The sequence below is a fragment of the Chaetodon auriga genome, chromosome 13, assembly GCF_051107435.1.
Source record: "Chaetodon auriga isolate fChaAug3 chromosome 13, fChaAug3.hap1, whole genome shotgun sequence".
In the NCBI taxonomy this organism is placed as follows: domain Eukaryota; kingdom Metazoa; phylum Chordata; class Actinopteri; order Chaetodontiformes; family Chaetodontidae; genus Chaetodon; species Chaetodon auriga.
This window is the reverse complement of record NC_135086.1, coordinates 9,622,416-9,643,341: the sequence shown is the minus strand read 5'-3', so window position 1 is coordinate 9,643,341 and position 20,926 is coordinate 9,622,416. Positions and strand designations below refer to the sequence as shown.

The following is a 20,926-nucleotide window of genomic DNA, read 5'->3' as shown; positions in this document are numbered from 1 at the left end:
ATTTTTGATTGCCAACAATACGTGGTGAGGAGCAACGTGCAGCTTCTTGTCATGGCTGGTGTTTCCTGCAGGTCTCCAGGACTTCAGTGCAGAGGTACTCCCTAACAGCCTTAAGGTGCTCTTCAGCACCAGTGCCACCTGTTCAACATAACTGCCCCTCCTCAACAGCTGATGGCCGCGGCCCTTTAAGGAGGTGCTCCCTCCACCTTGTTCAGTCTTGAGTTAGATTGAGTCAAGAGGGAAACTTCAAACCAGACTGCACAGCATGAGGAAAGAGTGATCCAGACATTTGCAGGATGATTCCAGTTAGGTGTAAAAAAAAACAAAACAGTTAAACCGATTCACATGCCAAGCCAAAGAAGAGCAGATCATTACAAGAGCTGTTGCATTTGACATAAAAACATGCAGAATCTGGCTTTTAAATATTTAAATATGAGCACTGACCCCCATCTTGTAACACACAATTTCACAATTATCAAATTACTCTCATCTCTGTCAAGTTAATATGCCTGTTACTGACACAGTTTGAAGTTTTCCCAGTTCAGATGGAGACAGCAGTGTGCTGCACAGGCAGGCAGTAATTAGATTGATGACACCTGGCTCCTTCGCTGCATGGAGCTGTTCACCAAAATCTGTCTGTCTGATATGCAGAGGAATGATCTTCAGCCTCACATTCAGGAAACTGTAATAAATCACACTGCAAGTGGAGAATTTTCTCTCTGCTGTCAGCGGCATTTTTAGGAGAGGTGTAAAATGTGTTTTTAGAAATGATAATGAGATCAAGTTGTGTATCATCTGGTGAAGATTGAGCCTCTGGGAGCAACAACCAGTGTTTTGGGGCCTCCAGTGTCACCAGTGGTCATTGTATGCAGTCAGATTAGCAAGAGACAACATTTCAGATCCTCTCATTCACATGCATATATCTGTTAATAGACATTAGATCATGTATGAACCCAGTGCTGTTGATCTTTTAACAGCTTGGTTCATGTCAAAGCCTCATGCCACACCTACACACCACACATCAATCAATCATGTAGTCTCACTGATAGGCCCTTTGACACTGGGAAAAACACAGGTGTTGATAATAACATTAACAACAGCTCTGCTCTATTCAAGTGTCCCAGTAAGTCATGACAGGGTGACAGCGAGACAGCAAACTGAAGCAGCTAAATGAACGTCAGCCATCGTTAAGTTCATTATTTCCACCTGTGCTTTTCTTGCTGTGTCAGAACGTCTTCTGTGAAACACTGACATGAGGTTGTGTGGGGCCTCTTAATATTGAAGCTTTTTACAGAAAATACAGGCATTTTAAAGAGAATTTAACGTCAAAACTTTGTTTTGGCTGCACATTCGTTCATGAAAGTTATTTCAGGAGTTGTTTAAGGAAATGCTTCACTGTCTGTAGTCTGTGTCAGAGATGTACTTTTCCTCTCGCATTTCATCTGTGAATCACCCCCACTGTGAGGTCTCCTGAAAGGTAAATGTTTAGGAAAGACAACAGGGAGATTTATTATTTATTTCCAGGACCTGCCCTGCATGCTGGTTGCCAGATCTGATGGGACCCCAGAGACTGTGGCAAGCGAGTCACCGTCTCATCATTTTCTCTCATGTTTCATTCACTTTGATTCCACAAAAGCGGCGTGAATTATTCAGTCGCAAGCTGATGATGCGATTAGGCACCGTGGAAGTGGGGCAGCGTTTTGAAAGAAAAGATCTTGGGAGTGACAAAAACATTTGGAATTTTGCTTATTTCAAGGGGCCTCAGCTGTGCACACCGAGGTCCATGATGAGAAACTGTTTCAGCTGAGTTTGCCAGATAATGAGAGTGGAAAGCTGAAAAAGGAAGCCGGAAGAGTGTATCTTTTTAATTTTGTTGAATTGCAATACTGGAATTGCCAAAAATGCAAGTGCATATTATAAATGATATGGTATTTAATGTGTGGCAATAGTAAAATCCAATGTGTGGTCAATTCACTGATCAATTTTACAATGAACAAGCTGTGAAAAACACATTAAATCTCACAGCAAAGTTGAAAAACTGTGAGTGGGGCAGACTTTAATAAAACAGTCAGTATCAGCCCCATAAATCATTCAAATCCTGCTGCCACCTGCATGTCTTGACCTGACAGATCGCTCACTGTGACACCAGCAGACAAAGAGACTGATGATGAAATTGTGCAGAGACGGCAGTTAGGCCGCATCTCCATCTAGTGTTCTCATAGAGGAAATCTGGTCCCTCGCTGACGGCGCCTGCTTTGGAAGTGGGGCAGTGGAACAGTTAGAGTGATGCCTAGAGACAGTGCAGGAAGTGTGAAAACGCACAGATTTATAGCACCATCGCATACGCACACACACACACACACACACACACACACACAAACTCACGCAATCACGCACACTTGATAGTGCGCATTACAAGAGACAGACACACACGAGTTCCCTGACACAGACGCTGGACCTCAGGGGTTTTCCAGCAAACATCTGGAGCAGCCTGTGCCTCAACTCCTCTGCTCCTTAATGAGGCACCGAGATGATTATTAGTGGATGTTTTACAGGGGAAAAGCGGAGGGAGGAGAAGGGAAGGGACAGAAATTAAAGCAGAGTTTGGAGAATTGTTTGCTTTTCCTGCTGTTATAAACCCTCAAAGAACGAGCGGCACCTCCAGTGTTTTAGATCTAAAGAAATTTCACATGCCTGATAAACTTCCACGACTTTAGATCACAGACACATTTCAGAGGAACATTATTGTCTGGGAGGGAGGGAGTTTTGGGGATACATCCCAAGAAACCGTAAAAAACAGGTCACGAGTGTTGTGGCCCAGATCTGAATCTCAGAGGTAAAAAAAAAATAAAAAAGTTCGACCCTCCAAGTTTGGAGAGACACTGACAACTAAAAACTGTTTTACCAACTGTATGGAAAATTGGAAAATGCTTTTGTCAAAATCCTTTTCAGCATTTTTTTTTTTGCCACATTAAAAGGTTAAATTCCCTTTTAACCTTACACTGCAGTCCTGATGAGGCAGGTGTGGGATAGCGCTGAGTGCTGTTGATGATGGTATCTCACATTAAGCAGACTGCAGCATCATGAGTTTTATAGTGCGCTTGCTGTCGTTCTTTTGCCCTGGAGACAGCCTATGGAAACACACACCTGCCTAAGCCGACTCTCTGGATGACGAGAAAATGATGATGATGATGACAATGATGATGCAGATGCAGATGCACAAGGTTCCCGTGAACAATAAGGCAAACGAATGAAGACTGCACGTGCAGGTTTCACTCATGCACATTTGGATACTCACTAACTACATAGGTTTCATTGAGCTACAAAGATTTGAGCAGTTTTATTGTTGGAGGATCCTTCAAAACAACTTTAACAATATTTAAGTGTTCTGGTGACAAGGCTTAAAAATGTAGATGAAAATGCGTCACAGTGGTTGCCATCACTCATTTCATATTTCATTGTCATAAACCTCTCAGAAAAGGAAAAAATATCCAAAGCGCCAGTGTCTGCTCAATGAAATAACATGAATATTGGTCAAACTTGCATCATTTCAAGCATACACACACACGTTATGTGTACCTTCAATGCAGTTGCTACTTGAGTATAACGTGTGTGAGAGATGGGGGAGGAGTGCAAACATTAAAGGCCAATTAAAGAACCATTAGTGCATCTTCAAGTACATGGAGTGATGCAATATGAGTGGATTTTTATTCACTTTAGTCATATTCAGAAAAAAAAGCTCTAATTTAAAACTAGAACAGTCTTGATGTATAATTCAGTTTAATTGAGACACAAAAACAACATAGTGGGATCATTTGTATTGTAGCACCAGTCTGTTTTCTAATGAGCAAAAGAGAGTCATTTGTAAGTTAATGGAAATGGAGTTTTCATGTTAAGGCGAAGGGGAAAAAAAAAAAACGGTTACAGGGCCTTTTTTGTCGAACAGAAGTGCCATGCTTTCACTGTTTCATTATCTCAGCGATCTCACACATTCAGTTTTAATTGTTCTAGCCATTATTGCACATTTTATAAATGGAAATTAGAGTTTTAATTGCAAATGCTAGACAAAGCAAGGAACTTCCTTCACAGTGTGCGTGCTTGTCTGTCCGTTAACAAAGTGACCAGTGGATATAGGGTTCCCTCACAGCTGACCTCGCTTAAAAAGCAGATAATTACTTACTCCATCTTGCAGTTTTAACTCATATTCTGCATGTATAAAGATAGAGGAAGCTGCCCCGGCTGCCTGGCAGGAGTTAATGAGATGATGGAGACTCAAAGACAGGGTCGTGTTGATGGAGGGGATGTTGATGTGTGTCCCCCTTGGAGGGTCAAATTGGGGGGAATTGTGCTTTTAAACAAAAGCTGGACATGGATTTAAATGTTAAATCTGGAAATCCACAGCAAATTGTAAATAATACTGCAGTTATGCAGGACATTTGGTTTCATGCTTTGGATATGTGTGAAATTAAGCATGCAGGTTCCTTTCCATAGGAACAGAAAACTGATGTGTGCTTTAAACAATGACACACTGAAGGATATAGATTAGATTCACATTATCTGTGACAGTAATGAAATGCTCTCCGGCAGAGGTAACACTGAATGAAAAACACAAAGGAAAGGATAGAGACACGGGATGTTTCTTTTGCTGTGTCGGCACCTTGAGGGACGGGTCCAGTCCCTTGCTTTGGGCCTCCCTCTTCCATATAATCTAAGCTTCTTTCCACCTTAAGAAAACTTCTAATAGTGCTCCATTGCTAGACTGTAAAACAACTGTACATCCCATTCTATGTCAGTCTTATCTGCTCTCTCATTATAAATTGTTATATTTTTGCTATTTGAGTTCACATTTTCAGACGTTAAGACCGGTAAAACAAATCACTGAAAGTAATATGTATCCCAGGGAACATGTCTGGTGTGTTTATGACAAAAATAATAAGACCTTCCTTATTTTAAGTAAGTATTTATTAGTATTTTATAATTATTTTAACAATGGCAAATTCAAAGTCGAAACTGTTGGTGTAAGCCTGGTAGTTCAAGGTGATGTTCTGCTCTTCCAGCTTGAGGGTTCTCAGATAAACTCACCTTTCCTTCAGTCCAGCAGTCATTACAGATGATGCTGCCCCACATAGACCACACAGACATACACAGACTTTCATCTCAAATGTAATACCTAGAATTAAACACATGGATTCAAGACACGTTGTTTTGGCGTTTCAGAAAGCGCCATTCAGAATCAGGACCATCCACAACATCTGGATGCATATGTTCGCATCATGAATACATCCATATACTTATTATTGGATACGTGTTTCTAAGCTACCTGAATAATGAAGCTTCCACTTTGTTTGTTTCCTCCCTCACACAACTTCCCAAACCTCCTCCTCACAGCGAAGGACTCGTCCTCCGTTGCCCTTCCAGATATAATGACTCTAATTCCCTCATGCTAATGGTGTGTCTGAGCCCCGGCCCCTGCTGGGACCACCATCCCACTTCTGGTGGTCACAGCCTGGCTCCAGGGCGAGGAGGACCGTGGACTGGAGAGACAGAAGAGAGAGGGGGGGAAAAAAAAGGGGGGAAAAGAGGGTTCTGGTTTGATGCATGTAGGATCCAACCTCAGACAGATTGGTCTCCTCGGGCAAAAAAGACCTGTGGATAAAGGAGGATGTCATTGGACCGTGTGTGTGTGTGTGTGTGTGTGTGTGTGTGTGTGTGTGTGTGTGTGTGTCTCCCTGAGTGTGACATCCAAAATTGGCGCCAGCAGCAGATTTAAACAATAACACCTCGCTGTTTGACCTTACTCACAAAACCATGTCTGTACGATTGTGTGCGCTCGTGTTCGTCTATACTCCACACCTGCATTCCAAAGCAATCCTTGCCTTCTCGTGTCGGGGGCGGGGGGGCGCTTCGTGGGAGGCTGGGGAGGTTGCGAGTGGCAATGATGATGAGTAAACACTACGGGGGAGAATAATCTCTCATTACACACAATTCCCTGATGCTACACTGCGCCTGTGAGCGCGACTAGATTCGTCCCACGGGCAGGAATGAGTGGAGTCACTCACTCGATTTATTAGACCATCCCAAACGCCCCCGCTGCTATCACCCCGTCTTCCTGCTTCCTACCACCCCAGCTTCTCTTCCCGCTCTCTCAGCCACCTGCTGTCTTCCATATGTCCTACATCCTCTCTGCTACTCACATACTATGTTTGGAAACTGATTAAAATGTCATGTTAGAAATATTTCCCCTTAAATATCCAGCGTGGTTCCTGTCATCTCTACTGTACTGTGTGTATATAAACTGCAGATGAGGAAAGAGGATGAACCTGAGTTTGTAGCTTATTTTTGTTCATTTGACATTTTGGGAAATATGCTTATTCGCTTTCAGGCCAAGAGTTAGACAAGTGGATCAGGAGCACTCTCATGAGCTACCACCAGCAGCCTGCTAGCTTAGCTTAGCATCAAGAATTGAAACAAGGGGAAACAAGTAGCTCTGTCCAAAGGTACAGTGGTGGTATTATGGCGGTCATGTGTTGGACTATTTCTTTGGCCTCCTGGAGTCTTGTCATGATCTGGCCAACAGCTCCCTCTATAACGAAAACTTGCTTTTACAGTTTGGTTTTTGTGCTGATAAAACAAGCAAAACACATGGCTTAAGATAAGATCACAGTTTCCTGGCCTTAGCTTGATATGTAACAGAGAGGCTTCAGAGTTGTATTGATCTTCTCATCTAATTTATAGCAAGAAAGCGAATCGGTGTATTCCACAAAAAGGCAAATTCCTTTGATAACAGGACAATGAACAACATGTACTGTGTCTATATAAGCCTACAGTGCAGAGTTCAAGGTTTAGAGTAAGATTTCTGTGTGATGACAGACTTTTTGACCACTCTGTAAGCTGTAACTCCCCCCATCCCTGCTTTGCACTATCTTTCCACTCACTCACTCCTCTCCTCCTCTCTGTGAATTTACCCTCTGTTCTCTTATAATCCCACTGGTCCTCCTTGTGTCCTCCCTGCCTCCCTCTATCTGTCTCTCTCCATCTGGGCAGCAGTGAAGTGTCCATCCATCAGAAAGAAGAAGTACTGTTGAAATCCCGTGCCTCCCATCACAGCCCCCTTTTCTCACCGTGTTTGCATACAAACATATTTCAGCTTACTTACTACATGTCAGGGGCACAGGGAAGATAGCGGCATATAGTCGTATCTTATATCCTATAATGATTCAGGATTTACGCTCGATAAATATGGGGAATGAGATTTACATCCTGAGGAGGCCTGAGGGAGCTTTGTTGAAATTCTACTGCAAATGAAAAAACAGAAAACAATAATGGAATCTGTGGTTTTTTCCTGCATGTGGGGCAGATATTGGCTGTCTGTTACCAAAAAAAATAAGACAATGTCGAGTGAGGATTGTCTGTCCCTGTTGTGATGGACAGGAAGTTGCTGAATCTGATTTCTGATGTGACACTGTGCAATTTTGCAAGCTAAAATATAGTTTAAAAGTTTTTGTGATGCCGTGTCTAAATTACAGCATGTTAAAGTTGAATTTAAGGTGGTCGAAAACACAGATCGCTTCCACTGATTGTGCGGTTGTTGGGAATGAAAATATCCAAATCGTCACTCGGTGTAAAATATCAATCAGCTCTTGTCTGTTCCACTGACAACAAAAAAAAAGGACCCCTCGCTGCGGGACTCAACACTTGGCTTCATCACTGGATGTCCATGAATGGGTTTATCTGCGAAGAGGAGACACAACACAGTTGTTACAGTCATCAGATGAAAGGATTTGTGCGATTTGTTCGATGATACCTTAAAGCTGAAAAGCTTGATGTGCTTTATGACTGCGACTCCCACTGATTATGGGAGAGATCTCATTTCACACATGAACGTCTCTGTGCGTGTGTGTGTGTGTGTATGTGTGTGTGTCCCTGCACTTTGTAGTTAGTGCCTTAACATTACATCTCTGCTTGCCCCGGGCTAGATCACAGAGAGGAGGAGGAGGAAGAGGAGGAGGAGAACAGGAGACATAGTTGAGGAAAGTGGAGAAAAAAGGGGAGAAAGTGATTCTGAAAAAGGCTGAAAATGAAAAAAGAGAGGGGAAAAACATTTTGTCACATTTTATTTAGCAGAATTAAATTCAGGTTTAAGGCGTTCCCATGGTATATTTATCAATTCCACAAGGTGTATTCCATCAAAGCTAAAAAAGGCTAAAAATTGATCTTCAGGTATTGATTCACATACTTCTACTTTGTAGCAGCAAAGCCAGAGACAGATACAGGCTTGGTACCTGCAAGCCCTGTGGGTGCTTTGGGCTAGATTTATCACCACTGGGGCTCTCTGATGATGAGGCCGTTTAGTCGGGGTCCCTGTAGTCCTCCACTGATTAGCGTCAAACATCTTCCCTAATAACCTTAACAAGAACAACGCCTCAGGACGACGTGCTGATGCACACAGGCAAGTGTACGCACACACACACACATCCTTGGAGATAGAGAAAAGAGCTAAAGGCTACCCATCCTCCTCTCCTTCTCCTCAAAGTCACCCCTCTCTCCTCTGCTCCAGCCATAACTTGGCATCTCTCACTACTTCTGGGCTGAGACCCCCCCCGCCCCATCATCTTGCATCTTCTGTGCTACCTCCCACCGCCAATTCCAACACAGACACACTTCCACCAAATTGAGTTGGTTATGGTTCAAGAGTCCCACCTCTGCACATAAAGTTGCTCTTAGCATCAATATGAAATAAGACAATACGAATACATGAATACAGACTGGAGTGTATGAAAACCCTCGCCTCTTGGGATAAAGAAGTGAGGAGGGTAAATTGAGAGGAACAGAATTTATGGTGCTGTGAGAAGCTGCAGGCGCTATTTTATAGACAGCGACTCCCTCTGTGGATTGTTTCCTGACAACATTTTACATGCTTGTGTGCTATGACCATTGTATCTACTGATAACATGCACGAGATACACAAACTGCTTGCACACACCACATGCAAAAAACCCACTTGAAGGACTGAAAAAGAGAGCCAATTAAGATCAAATGGATTAGATATGCAGCAAAAGTAAATCTGTAAAAATAAATAAATAAATTAATAAAAGTACTGTAAATGACAGGCGACCGCACATGGCAGTATGACTTAATCTGCTTGCTTAGTCCGATCATTTCGCAATAATAAGAAAGGTCTTTGTTACCACTTAACATTTTAATCGGTTACCCTGCCCCTATGTTGCATTCACTTACTACATGGATTATTGCCAGTCTACTATTTGTTCAAATGTTCAATGGATATGAAGAAACCATGTTTTAATGTATAAGTTTAAACAAGTTTTTTTTTTTTTATTATTGGAGCGGTGGCTACTTTTCAGGATGCCAGTACAATGGTAATAACAGTGGGGCTGTCGTTGTCTGGCATAGACATTTTTGGAAGAGTGAGGCACACTTTTCAGCCGTTGAACGAATATTTTACGAGGCACACTGAAGGCAGCGTAAGAGTCCCGCCGTGACGTCACGCGGAGCCGCGGAGTCAGTCAGCTGAGGGAGGAACTCCAACAACAGAAAGTCAACCAGGAAACCGAGGCTGCTAAACTGACCTACCGCCCCGGTGTGACGGCCAAACGGCGGTATCGACAACAAGAACCACACATTAGAAGCAGTAAAGGATTTGTATTTGGTATTTAAGTTGACACAAAGCAGCGACAATGAGTTCCCTTTTCAAGAAGAAGACTACCGATGGTAAGTTTGCTCTGTGTGAACAGCTAGCTAACTTGTTTTTAGCCAGTGTACAGACTGTTGTGTTGTTCCCGTCTTTAATTAGCTGCTCCCACTCGTTTAACCAGTTTTGGTCTAGTTGAGTCACCGGTCACATTGCCGACTGAAGCCTAAAACCTGAGTTGAAGTGCTGCCAAACTCGATGTATTAGCGTCGGTGAACATGCTATACTTGTAACATACATGGCCGGATTACAGTGTAGCCCTATAAGCAGCACTATGTGGTGTTAGTGGTGTCGTTTAGGGTAGTTCCTACTAACAGATTAAACTGTGTCGTTAGCTGTCTGTTAACTTTACGTCCATACAGGAAGAAGGTGACTGCGTTGCTAAACTAGAGCTAAGGTTGAGTAATTGTTTTACAATGTCCGAATTAGAAACCGGAAGCATAATTCCAAATTAACACTACATTTATATGTTAACGTTGAGTTTGTCATGTCAAATAGATACCAGCAGATGTAATATTTGTTGGAACTTTCATAGTCTATCATTGATTTTTTATTACCTTAGATTAATTCAGCGGCTGCTCTGCGTCGTTTCCATCTCTCACGTTTTCTTCCTCGGAAATACATGAAATAACACTTTACTGTGTTTGACACATAGACTCTGAAGTAACAGTGAGAAAAAAAAACCTGCAGCTTTATCCAAAACAGTGTGATAAGATTCTATAAAGTAAAGGAAAAGCTGTTAAAGTATGCCATTGTGTCATGCTGTCTTTACAGCTGGATATGGTAATTTTAGTCAGTAATATACAGTGATGTCAAAATTCCTGAAAGCCTTTCAATCTAAATGTTTCAGTATTTTTCTCCAGGCGAGGTAATCAGCCTCACAAGGTCAAAAAAAAAAAGAAAAAGAAAAAACCTGCCTCTTTTTTATCAAATGTAATGAATCAATTATTCTGTGTGAAAATACAGATTATACTGACTCATATTGCTGCATTTCCAGAGGGACGGCACACCAAACTTACCTCCTGTGGACCGTATTTGAGTGGAGAATTCAATAAGAATATCAAAGTGTATTATCTGCAGGTTTAAAAATAGGCTCGGTTGGTAAAGGCAAATCTTTTCACAGCACCGCCTATCACCTTCTCCCATCGTTGTCATTCCAGTTTCAGCCATAACGATCATCTGCATACTGTACTCACTGTGCTGTGTTACCTTCACTCTGCACCAAACCACTGCCAGGTCCTCTCAGCCGTGACATTTCGCCGCTGTCTCCATGACATGTTCTGGCTTCCTCTCCTCTCTCTGGACACGGCGTTTTCGGTTGCTAGCCCTGGGTCGGCTGGTTGAAGTGGTTTCTGGGTATTTGGCGAGTGGAGGGGAGGGGGGTTAGATCCCACGTATTTGTAGGACGATATCCCTCCCACTTTGAGACGTTGGCGGCACGTCACCTTATGCGTATACGTGTCTTTCGCACAAGTGGTCCAACGCGCTGACGTGTCTTGACCAACTTTTCAGAAAGAATAGGCATTTTTTGGCAAAAAAGTGATATTTCCAATTATATCACATATCAGCTTATGAATAATTTTACCAATATAATGTCTAAACTTAATTATTGTGTATTTCTGTACTCATTTCTCCATCCTGGTCCTGGAGGAGAGGTCTCTCCTCTGTTGCACTTGCTGAGGTTTTTTCCGTTATTTCCCCTGTAAAAGGTTTTTTTCTGGGAGTTTATCTGCAGACTTGACTTGGCACGGTCACTTTATTTATCCAGACTCCTGACTTTATAGAGTGTGTGAAGATTCAATTTAGATTTAAAATGTGTAAAAAGATATTGTGTGTGTATTTTGCTGCACACACTGACTACTCCAAAACACCTCATAAATCTGATTTTACTTTATTAAGCAGTCAAATCTCAAAACTTTTTTTTTCTCCATAGCCAGAACAGTAGAGTGTTATAAGGTCCTGAAGTGTGTGTGTGTGTGTGTGTGTGTGTGTGTGTGTGTGTGTGTGTGTGTGTGCCGTTATTTGGATTGCCCCTCACGCAGATGTCATGGCTGGGCGTGTGACTTCAGGGTCACACATTATCTCACATGATGCCACTTTGTGAGAGCTGACTCAGTATTGGTGTGAGCTGTCCAATAAGCACGTCCACAGCTGGCAGTATCAGCGTGCATTCTCAATGTGCTGCTTATTCCTCTGTGGTATTTCTCCTCCATGTGGGCGCGAACTTGCACATGCTCGCCGTTAAGCCGCTGAATAGATGCTTCAGATTTCTTCCGAAGCCAGCTGACTTTGACCCTGCCCCTTTTCAGACGGCGATGCACAAGAGACACAGTGATGTCCAAATTGAAAACGTACTCAATTTAGAGATTTCTTTTTTCTACTACTGCACCCAGAGTAAAAGGAAAATAGTAGAAGGTGGTCCACTCAGAAGATGAAAAATGAAACTCCACACGCTTTCTGTTCAGCTGTCAGCTCCTGATTATGTTGGCACTCGAGTCATGAGTGATGCCAAATTTCAACGCTGGAGATATCTTACTGTCACGACCACAGGGGAGAATTTTGACAAAGTGCTGTAGTTTGAATCTCCTGTTGAATTTCAGTGAGAGTGCATTTGGATTTTGCCATTTTAGTATCTGGAAAAAGCCTCTTGGGTGTTAGAAATGTTCAGGTGTTGTAGCTTTGACAGAGTATGAACTGGTCCTTTTTTTTCTGTCCGTCTCTTTCCAAAGACATCATCAAGGAACAGTCTAAAGAGCTGCGGAGCACTCAGAGACAGATCGCAAGAGACAGAGCAGCGCTGGAGAAACAAGAGAAACAAATGGTGGGACCACACACGCACACACACACACATACACACACACACACACACACAGTCTGGGGAACTGAAGTATGTCTACGCAAGACATTTCCCATAGATTTCTACATATTGCATCAATGCTTTATTAAGACCCCCCTGCTCTCCCAACACACACACACACACACACACAGAGCTAGAGATATTACAACCACTTCCTGCTATTGAGCCTTATTGGCTAATTGGTCTAAATGAATAGACAAGAATGATCTGGTGTGGTGGCTTTGCTTCAGGCAAGTGGGACCAGTCTCTCTCTCTCTCTCTTCCTCTCTCTCTCTCTCTCTCTCTCTCTCTCTCACACACACACACACTCACAGACACACATAACATTTCCCCTCTCTGAAAGATGAAAGAAGACGGCTATGTCCTCTCCCCTCTGTAGTATTAAGTAAATATCATACAGGACATAATTACTTCCCTGGGGAGCCTGGTTTTATATTCCTCATTAATGCTTTCCGCTAATTAGTCTAGTTTTTTTATTTTTTTTAAAGCTTTGTTTTGCGTTCTGAATAAAAGGTACTCTCGCTAAGAAATGGAAATGACCCATATTTGCAGTTTAGGATAATCATGACTGTCTGTTGACCCCCCCCATGCCTTTTAGTCCATAAGTCTTTGACAAGTTTGCAAAAATAAGTAACCATAGGACCGTAAGAGAGTTAAAATACCTTACCGCCATTTAATGCCTATGCTGTGTCTTTACACAATAATGTTTTTTGTCAAATCTGGTGACGTTGCTGAACAAATGTATCTATTTTATTGTCTTTTTTAGCCCAAAGAGAAAACATATTAAATTGTATAAACTTTGGCTCTCTGACACCAAAACACACTGAAACCACAGCCTGATTTCATTTATTTATTTCTTAAAGTCTGTGGATGGAAGCTGCTGTTGCAACACATTGTTCATCTGTTGTTCGCTGTCCCTTGTGTATACACAGAGATTTCCAGTTCCTACGAGGCAGAGCTTTTACAGCATCACAGAGAGCACTATCTATCCATCACACCCCTTCACCCCCCCCCTCCTTGTCTGACAGGACAGTAAATAAGACATTATAAGCTCCGCATCAGCAGCGGTCCCACTGCTCTGCGCTGTGTCTTTGCCCTGTTAAAGCATTCATGGTTTCTCAGATGACAGCACGGCTGACATTATTATTGTTACTGTCTGCCTTTATTTATTTTTTTCTCACACAGCTCTACATTTTCTTTCCCTGTGGCATTACTCTGAGTGTTTCATGCTCCAGGGCGTCTGCGTGGTCTTAAAAAGTATTTAAGTTGATAAATCAATTTATTCACAATTAAGGCCCTTAAAAAGTATTTAAAACGCCCTTTTCTGAGGTATTAGATTTTTTAGCTTGTTTTCAGTGGAGGGGTGTGCTGTGGGATTCTGTGTACTTCATTTAGACTTTGACATCATCTGAACGAACATGCTCGCTGTCCCACTGACCGACTGCTGCCTGATGACATGAAGGTCTCTTTATGCCTGGGTGTTAAGCTGCCGAGCTACCGAGGAAGTGCACATTTTCAGACCAGGAGTTTGAACCAGGCCAGTCTCCAGAAATAACCGTGAGGCGTACCGCTCTGTGTGGTGTGTGGTGTAGCCTCGGAGGTCAGCTGTAGATGATGAAATAGCAGCCTTCATCGTGATGATGGGCGTTCCCATCCTTCCTATCTTTATTACCTATGATACAGCAGTTCAAGGAGTTATCAGAAACTAAGACTGTTTGTTCGTGCTGTTTAATATTAATGTATGCTAAGTGTAAGTTAAAATGCTGTTGATGAAACCAGTTAGAGCTCGAAGAGCCGATGAGGTCTTAAAATGTATGGAAAAGGTGTTAAACTTCAGCAATCCTAAATACACCATGTCCTCATAAGACAAGCAAGTACAGACTGACCCTAATGCACCGTTGTGTGTGTGTGTGTATGTGTGTGTGTGAGAGATAAACAGAGAGACACTGAGCTGAGTGGGGAATGTCTGTTGCTTCATCAAACATTAATTATTGATTGTTGTTTCCTGAAGATGCTTTTAGCTCGCACACAAGAAATAAAGCAGACATGCTGGGGCTGTTGTAAGCAGCAGCGCTGAGAGGCCTGGCTAGTTTACTGTAACCTGCAGCTCCGCTCGCGTCTCTCGGGATGCTCACACACACTCATGCCCACACACAGCATCCCTGTGGGCATCCGTGTGTTTTTTGATGTTTACCAAAGCCAAAAGCATGTATTTGCTTGCCAGTGTGCGAGGCCTGATCCAGATGACTTTATTTACTATGTCTATATTTGCAAACACACCGGTCTCTTGGGAGCTTTGTGGATACATTTCTGTTTGTTTATCAATACATAGGGTGCCTGTGCAGGCACAAGTACTTGGTTGTGTGTGTTGTGCAGTAAGAGGAAGCGCAGTTATTTGCATAGTAATGATAACACAGTGTACCCTACAACAGCCATACAGATTCTTCAGAGTCATGAAATGTCATTTAAGATGGCAGAAACGAGTGACGGACATCTAAAATGTTCATTGAACAATGGCATCAGTGTGGATTACCCATTCAGATCCCTCCATGGCACAGACACTGGTCCTCTGGTCTGCCATTGAGCTCCTTGCAGTTGACAAGACAGCTCATTATTCCATCATGATTCACCAAGAAATCGGCGCATGTTGTGTGCAGTGTGACTTTTGACATGGATAAGCATGCCATATTGCTGAAACAGATAGAAAATTGGAGGCGTTCACTGATTACTTTGGAAAGAAATGTGTCCGTTCTGCACGGTAGCTGCTCTTCTCCCGCTAATCTGCAATATGTGCAGCCCTAAACGCTCTGTTTGTCTTAATTTATATGGAACAGTACGTCAAATTAAATGCTTGTTGTTACTGTTGATGACTTCTTGAAACCAGGACACACTTAGGCTCTCAGTCGCCTCAATGGATTTGTTCCAGATATCTACAGTAGAGCTGATTTAGCGTTTGGAGCCATTAGTGGCTGCTCCTTCTGCTTTCTTTCCTGTCACACAATACAGTTCTGTAATATGGACAAAGGACTCCATTCTTACAATTTCCATTTATTTTTGTGCGTACTTGCACTAATTTGTAGTATTTGCATACTGACATTTCACTAAAAGTTACTTACTGTTACTGTTAAATATGATAACATTCAGACACATCAGACGAGTCTTGTTGGTGTCCTCATGTCCGATATTCTCCTCTTCAACCCTCCAGGAGGCAGAAATCAAGAAAATGGCTAAGAGTGGTAACAAGGAGGCGTGTACAATTCTGGCCAAGCAGCTGGTCCAGCTGAGGAAGCAGAAGAACCGCACGTACGCCGTCAGCTCGAAAGTCACCTCCATGTCTACGCAGACGAAGGTCATGAACTCCCAAATGAAGATGGCCGGCGCCATGTCCAGCACAGCCAAGGTAAGGTCCTGTCCCTGGATCAGCTTTTAAAATGTTTCATGCTGAGTTGGCAGGTTTACTCCAGTTTGAAGGCACAAAGGGTGACAGCACGGTAGAGCCACAACGACATCAATTAATCGCCAACTATATAACCTGATTAAGCGTTTCAGTCATTTTCCAAGCAAAAATGTTGGATATTTGCTGGTTTCAGCTTCTTAGATGTCAGGATTTGCTGCTTTTTTGTCATTTATGAATGTAAATGGCATTTTCTTAGTCAATCTTTAACATTTAATAGACCAAACAATTAATCGATTGATCGTGAAAATAATGGGCAGTTTAATAGATAATGAGAATGATTGTTAGTTGCAGCCCTATACCTCATACAACCCCACTTCAAGTGATCCAGACTATCCCTTTAACATGTATACATCTTAAGACAATCTATTGTGAAAAGCAACACATGGTTTTATTCCTCACGGTTTATTGTTTCTACGTCGTCATCATTTTTGTTGGAGAAAACTGCGCATGCTTTAAAGACGGACACAGCGTACTTTCTAGCAAACACACACACAGCATATTAAAAGTGGACAGTTGAGGTATTAGCGTTCCCTCAATTTAGACACTGGATATCCACCACATTCGACTCGCTGTGAAAAGTTTGACGTGTTTCTGTTTTGCATATGAACTAGTTCCGGTGTTTACTCATATCAATATTTTAGTGTTGTAATTAAAGTATTAATGTGGGATCTGTTCATGTTTAAAGCCAAGTCTTGCGGCAGCGTCGTCGTTAATGAAGTGTGAGAGGTAGTAATTGGCCAGGAGCGATGTACTGTACAGAGTCAGACTTAGCAAACACAGACAGGTCAAATATAATTAGGCTTCAGATTAATGGAGTGTGATGAGGTGGGTGTGTGCGGCTGTTTCACTGTGCCACTGTGTTAATTGTTTCATGTGAGATGTTCAAAAGTTTGTTTATACACGAGTTTCAATTCAGTTTATTCAATAAATAGTGCAGCGTTGTTGTGAATCCAACTTAATATTTCAGCTTAATTTGGCATTTTGCACATATTTTACTGCCCTCGTATGGTGAAAAAGAGGGCAATGTAAGAGCTAACTCAGGAAATTCCAGCCTGAAGGTCTTGTTTGTTTGCTACATCCATTTACAACCATTTTGTTTTGTCGCTCAAGAGCAGCTCTGACAGTGTGTTTCTTCTCCTTGGCACCAACTTGAAACATAATTCCCTTTAACTTTCTCTTAATAATCTGAACAGACTATGCAAGCCGTCAATAAAAAGATGGATCCACAGAAGACCCTGAAGACCATGCAGGACTTCCAGAAGGAGAACATGAAGATGGGGATGACTGAGGACATGAGTAAGGACATGTGATGCACACATGCGCATGCACAAAGGCCTCTGGTATTTACAGGCTTACCAAAACCAGATTGTCAGGATATATGTGCAAGGAGTGACGTGTGTTGCAGTCTATGTTTTGATTAGATAATACGAATGTACCATGGTAACACAGACTGCAAGTGTAAGCGCCAACCCACAAGTAGCCACACATACATACATTGGCTAGTTTGGAATCAAAATGTTCAGCTATCTCGCTCTAAAGTCCAACCTGTGACTGAAAATCAATGTGTCTGACTGCTATTCAATTGACTCGTCTGTCCTTATCTCCCCGCTCCCCGTCTTACTCTCTGTCCAGTCAACGACACTTTGGATGACATCTTTGAAGACTCAGGGGATGAAGAGGAATCTCAGGGCATTGTCAACCAGGTCCTGGATGAGATCGGCATTGAGATCTCTGGAAAGGTAAGAAATTCAGTCTGAGAGAGACAGAGAATCTACCACTGACCTTACATTGCGTTATCCAGAAAGAGTAACTTTAATCACGAATCAGTTTTGTTTTATCGCGCATTTTACACATCTAACTATTCTTAATGGAGTGCACATCCCCAAGCAATAGGAACTGAACAATAAGCGTCCCACATGGCCTTTACTGGACTGTTAAAATGTATTCCAGCTGCCACATGGTGGGGCTAGCCGTCAGCTCTCCTCACTCCATGTACTGGAGCCTGTGGAGCTACCAGGGTGCCCATCTGCTGTGTGTCTGGCTCCCCCTGGGGGGCTTCATGAGTTATTACCCCTCATAACACAGTGCACAAACCCACGTATTGTCCTATAAACAAGCCCACAGCTGGAGAGAACAAACAGGCAAGTTAAATAAAAACCTGCAAAATAGTTTTTGAATTCAGGGAGGGGGTAATTATTTCCTGCTCAATCACAATAAAAAGCCGAGCAGATGATTCTCTGAATGCTCTCGTATCGTGCACTTTCTTGGAAAAGCAAAACAATAAAAGCTCTCTCAATCGACCCTTAAGCTGAAAGGAAGTTGGAGGACTCATAAACTATGGTAGTTTGGAAGAAAAGAGTCAATAAGCCGCCATATGTGTTATTGTCATATTCAGTGCAGTTATTGTTCAATGTATAATGGGAAATATTAAATGCAGGAAAAGGGTCCTTTTTTTCAGCCTCTACAAATGTAATTTAATAATAGTTTGAACTATATCCCCATAATTTAATTATGCCTTTCGGTGGTGAGAGCCAGATTGTTTTAACGTCGTATAAAACCAGATAAACAGCCCTAAAAATGTTACAGCCCAGAAAGTATTTGTCTATTAAACAGCAAACCTGGAAAGCCACACCTTCAAAGGAGAGATTAAAGAAAGTTGAATAGTAATTTCTTACAACTTCGCCTTGTTTTTTTCCTGCAAATGAAGGACGATTGATGCTGTAAACACTTATACTCGTGGAGCTGACGCCCACTTCTACTAAAGCTGTGATTTAAGGGGACATCACAAAGTATTCATGCACTATGAATTGCTACGTGGAGTTAATAGAGTTCCAGTATAATCAATAATACCATTTTATATTAATTGTGAGTGCATTTGAACTTGCCTTTTACGCGGTGGCAGTAGGCAGCACACGGCAGCCGCTCTTACAATGAGCACTAAGCTTTGTGATTGCACTCGTGTGTTAAGTGCGAACCGAGTGCGTCGGCTAATGGCATTTTTCTGCCCGTGTGTGTTTCCAGATGGTGAGAGCTCCAGCTGCAGGAAAGGGTCTCCCGGGCGCCGCCTCCGCCAAACAAGCCACCATTTCCGACGACGAGATCGAGAGACAGCTCCGGGCTCTGGGAGTGGACTAAACGTCGTCTTCGTATTCGTGTTCACACCAGAATCCTGTATGACGTTAATGCTGATTGATACAGACTCTCTGAGACACTCTGGTTTTGTTCAAATGCTACAGGTGTAACAAAGGGTGCACACACACACACACACACACGCACGCACACACACACACATGCACACACTAAGACATCTGAAGGCATGCAGGCAGATTATATTAACACACACATATTCACCTGTGCTTCTGAAGGTTATACGGCAGAACATCTGATCTATTTATGCAAAAATATTTATTGTGACCCTGAAGGTGGACCATTAATAGAAGCATGACCGAAACAGTTCTGAACCACCTACACTGCTGTTTACCTCCCATCTCTGTCTTAATAAGGGCTACAGTAGATGTGACCTCTGAAGTGGCTTTTCCCACCTCATGTCTTGGTAAAACTTTAGTCAAATAATTTATCCTCTTCTATGCGACTGAAGACGGATTTCTCAAGTTTTAACGAGTACGACGCGGCTGTCAGTCACTGTTGCCACTTGTTAATCTATCCTCTACTCAGTGTAGATGTTTTTCATGGAGTGGGTAGAATATCCCAGGGGTGTGAGGGATGGGCCACGGTTACTTCACCATACAAACGCAAGGGAGGAAACTATCACATCAACTAGCTAATTGATCATCATGTTTGTATAATCCTTTGGTACGCGGCCGTAGACACTGGAGATGATGCATCTCAGGCGAGGATATGTATGGGAGACGTAGAACTGACACTGATGCCTTGGGGCTAGAGTGAGGCCTTCACTTTCCTTCAGAATAATGCATGAGATGGCATTTAATTAGCACCACTGAGGATGTGATGCTGTACAGATGATGGGAAAACTGAATCAAAGACAAATTAGGACTAATGAAAGACTGGCATATCAAAGAGTTCTGAATCGATTGTTTGATACTACTGAGTAATCAGATGAGGGTTTTTTTTTTTTTGGATTCTTGGTTGATGTTTGCTATCTGATTGTGTTTCGTATATTGGACGTGGAATTTACACAGTGATTGTAGGATGGCACTGGTCCTGCAGTCCCTCTTCTCTTTCAGCTGCTGTGCAGTTACTGTCAATTATTTTAAGCTGCCTCATTCACAAACACACAAACACACACACACACACACACGCACATGCACAAACACACACTACAACAGCGAAATGATGGAAGTGATGTTTGCTAAAATAACACTGTGATCCAAGAGTTGTTTCCTCTTCTCCGGAGCTGAAGCCGAGTCTTCTATACAGTGATTTTCTTCTTGTCAGCCAGCTTCACGAGACTGACAGAGACGTCATATTAAGTCTTTGTCTTTCTCTCTGTCTCTCTGGCAATCTATTGATTCCCATTGCCAAAACAACTTCAAAATGTTTTCATTGCATGGATCTGACACGTTCAATACATAATCCATTAATCCTCTTTTTGTTAATCTTTCTTTCCTCTACCTTTTAACAGTCTGTGGCGATTGTGAGCGGAAACAGTGTTCGGATGGATTTGGACATTGTTTGAGTGCAGTCCCCATGGTTAGGATATTTAAACACTTTTTAAAGGTGTATATGTAAACTCCTCATTTTCTCTGTAGTCATTGTAAAGTGACTGTAAAGGGTTTATGGCTTTTTATAAGGAATAAAATTTCTTCAGGTACAGTTTGGTGAGCTTCTGTTTTCATGACAAATTGCGCATACTTCACATTTCTAAAGACCATTTTTCAATTAATTCTGTACATATTCTTTTACATGAGATGTCGCCTTTGAT

The 20,926-nt window shown here is 42.3% G+C and overlaps 1 protein-coding gene across 1 annotated transcript; it reads left to right on the top strand.

Moving 5' to 3' along the window:
- The first annotated feature begins 9,485 nt into the window (after window positions 1-9,485).
- Window positions 9,486-20,817, top strand: chmp2ba (charged multivesicular body protein 2Ba). The gene is made up of 6 exons (XM_076747435.1): window positions 9,486-9,729; window positions 12,439-12,530; window positions 15,772-15,966; window positions 17,217-17,319; window positions 17,656-17,762; window positions 19,045-20,817. The coding sequence occupies exons 1-6, from the start codon at window positions 9,696-9,698 to the stop codon at window positions 19,156-19,158; spliced, it is 645 nt and encodes a 214-aa protein (XP_076603550.1). The 5' UTR covers window positions 9,486-9,695; the 3' UTR covers window positions 19,159-20,817.
- The last annotated feature ends 109 nt before the right edge of the window (window positions 20,818-20,926 follow it).

Bases quoted from the DNA above. Each gene is read 5' to 3' on its own strand.
- chmp2ba (XM_076747435.1), top strand. From the start codon at position 9,696: ATGAGTTCCCTTTTCAAGAAGAAGACTACCGATG. The intron at 9,730-12,438 runs GTAAGTTTGCTC...CTCTTTCCAAAG, and splicing joins CAAGAAGAAGACTACCGATG to ACATCATCAAGGAACAGTCT. The intron at 17,320-17,655 runs GTAAGGACATGT...CTCTCTGTCCAG, and splicing joins GGGGATGACTGAGGACATGA to TCAACGACACTTTGGATGAC.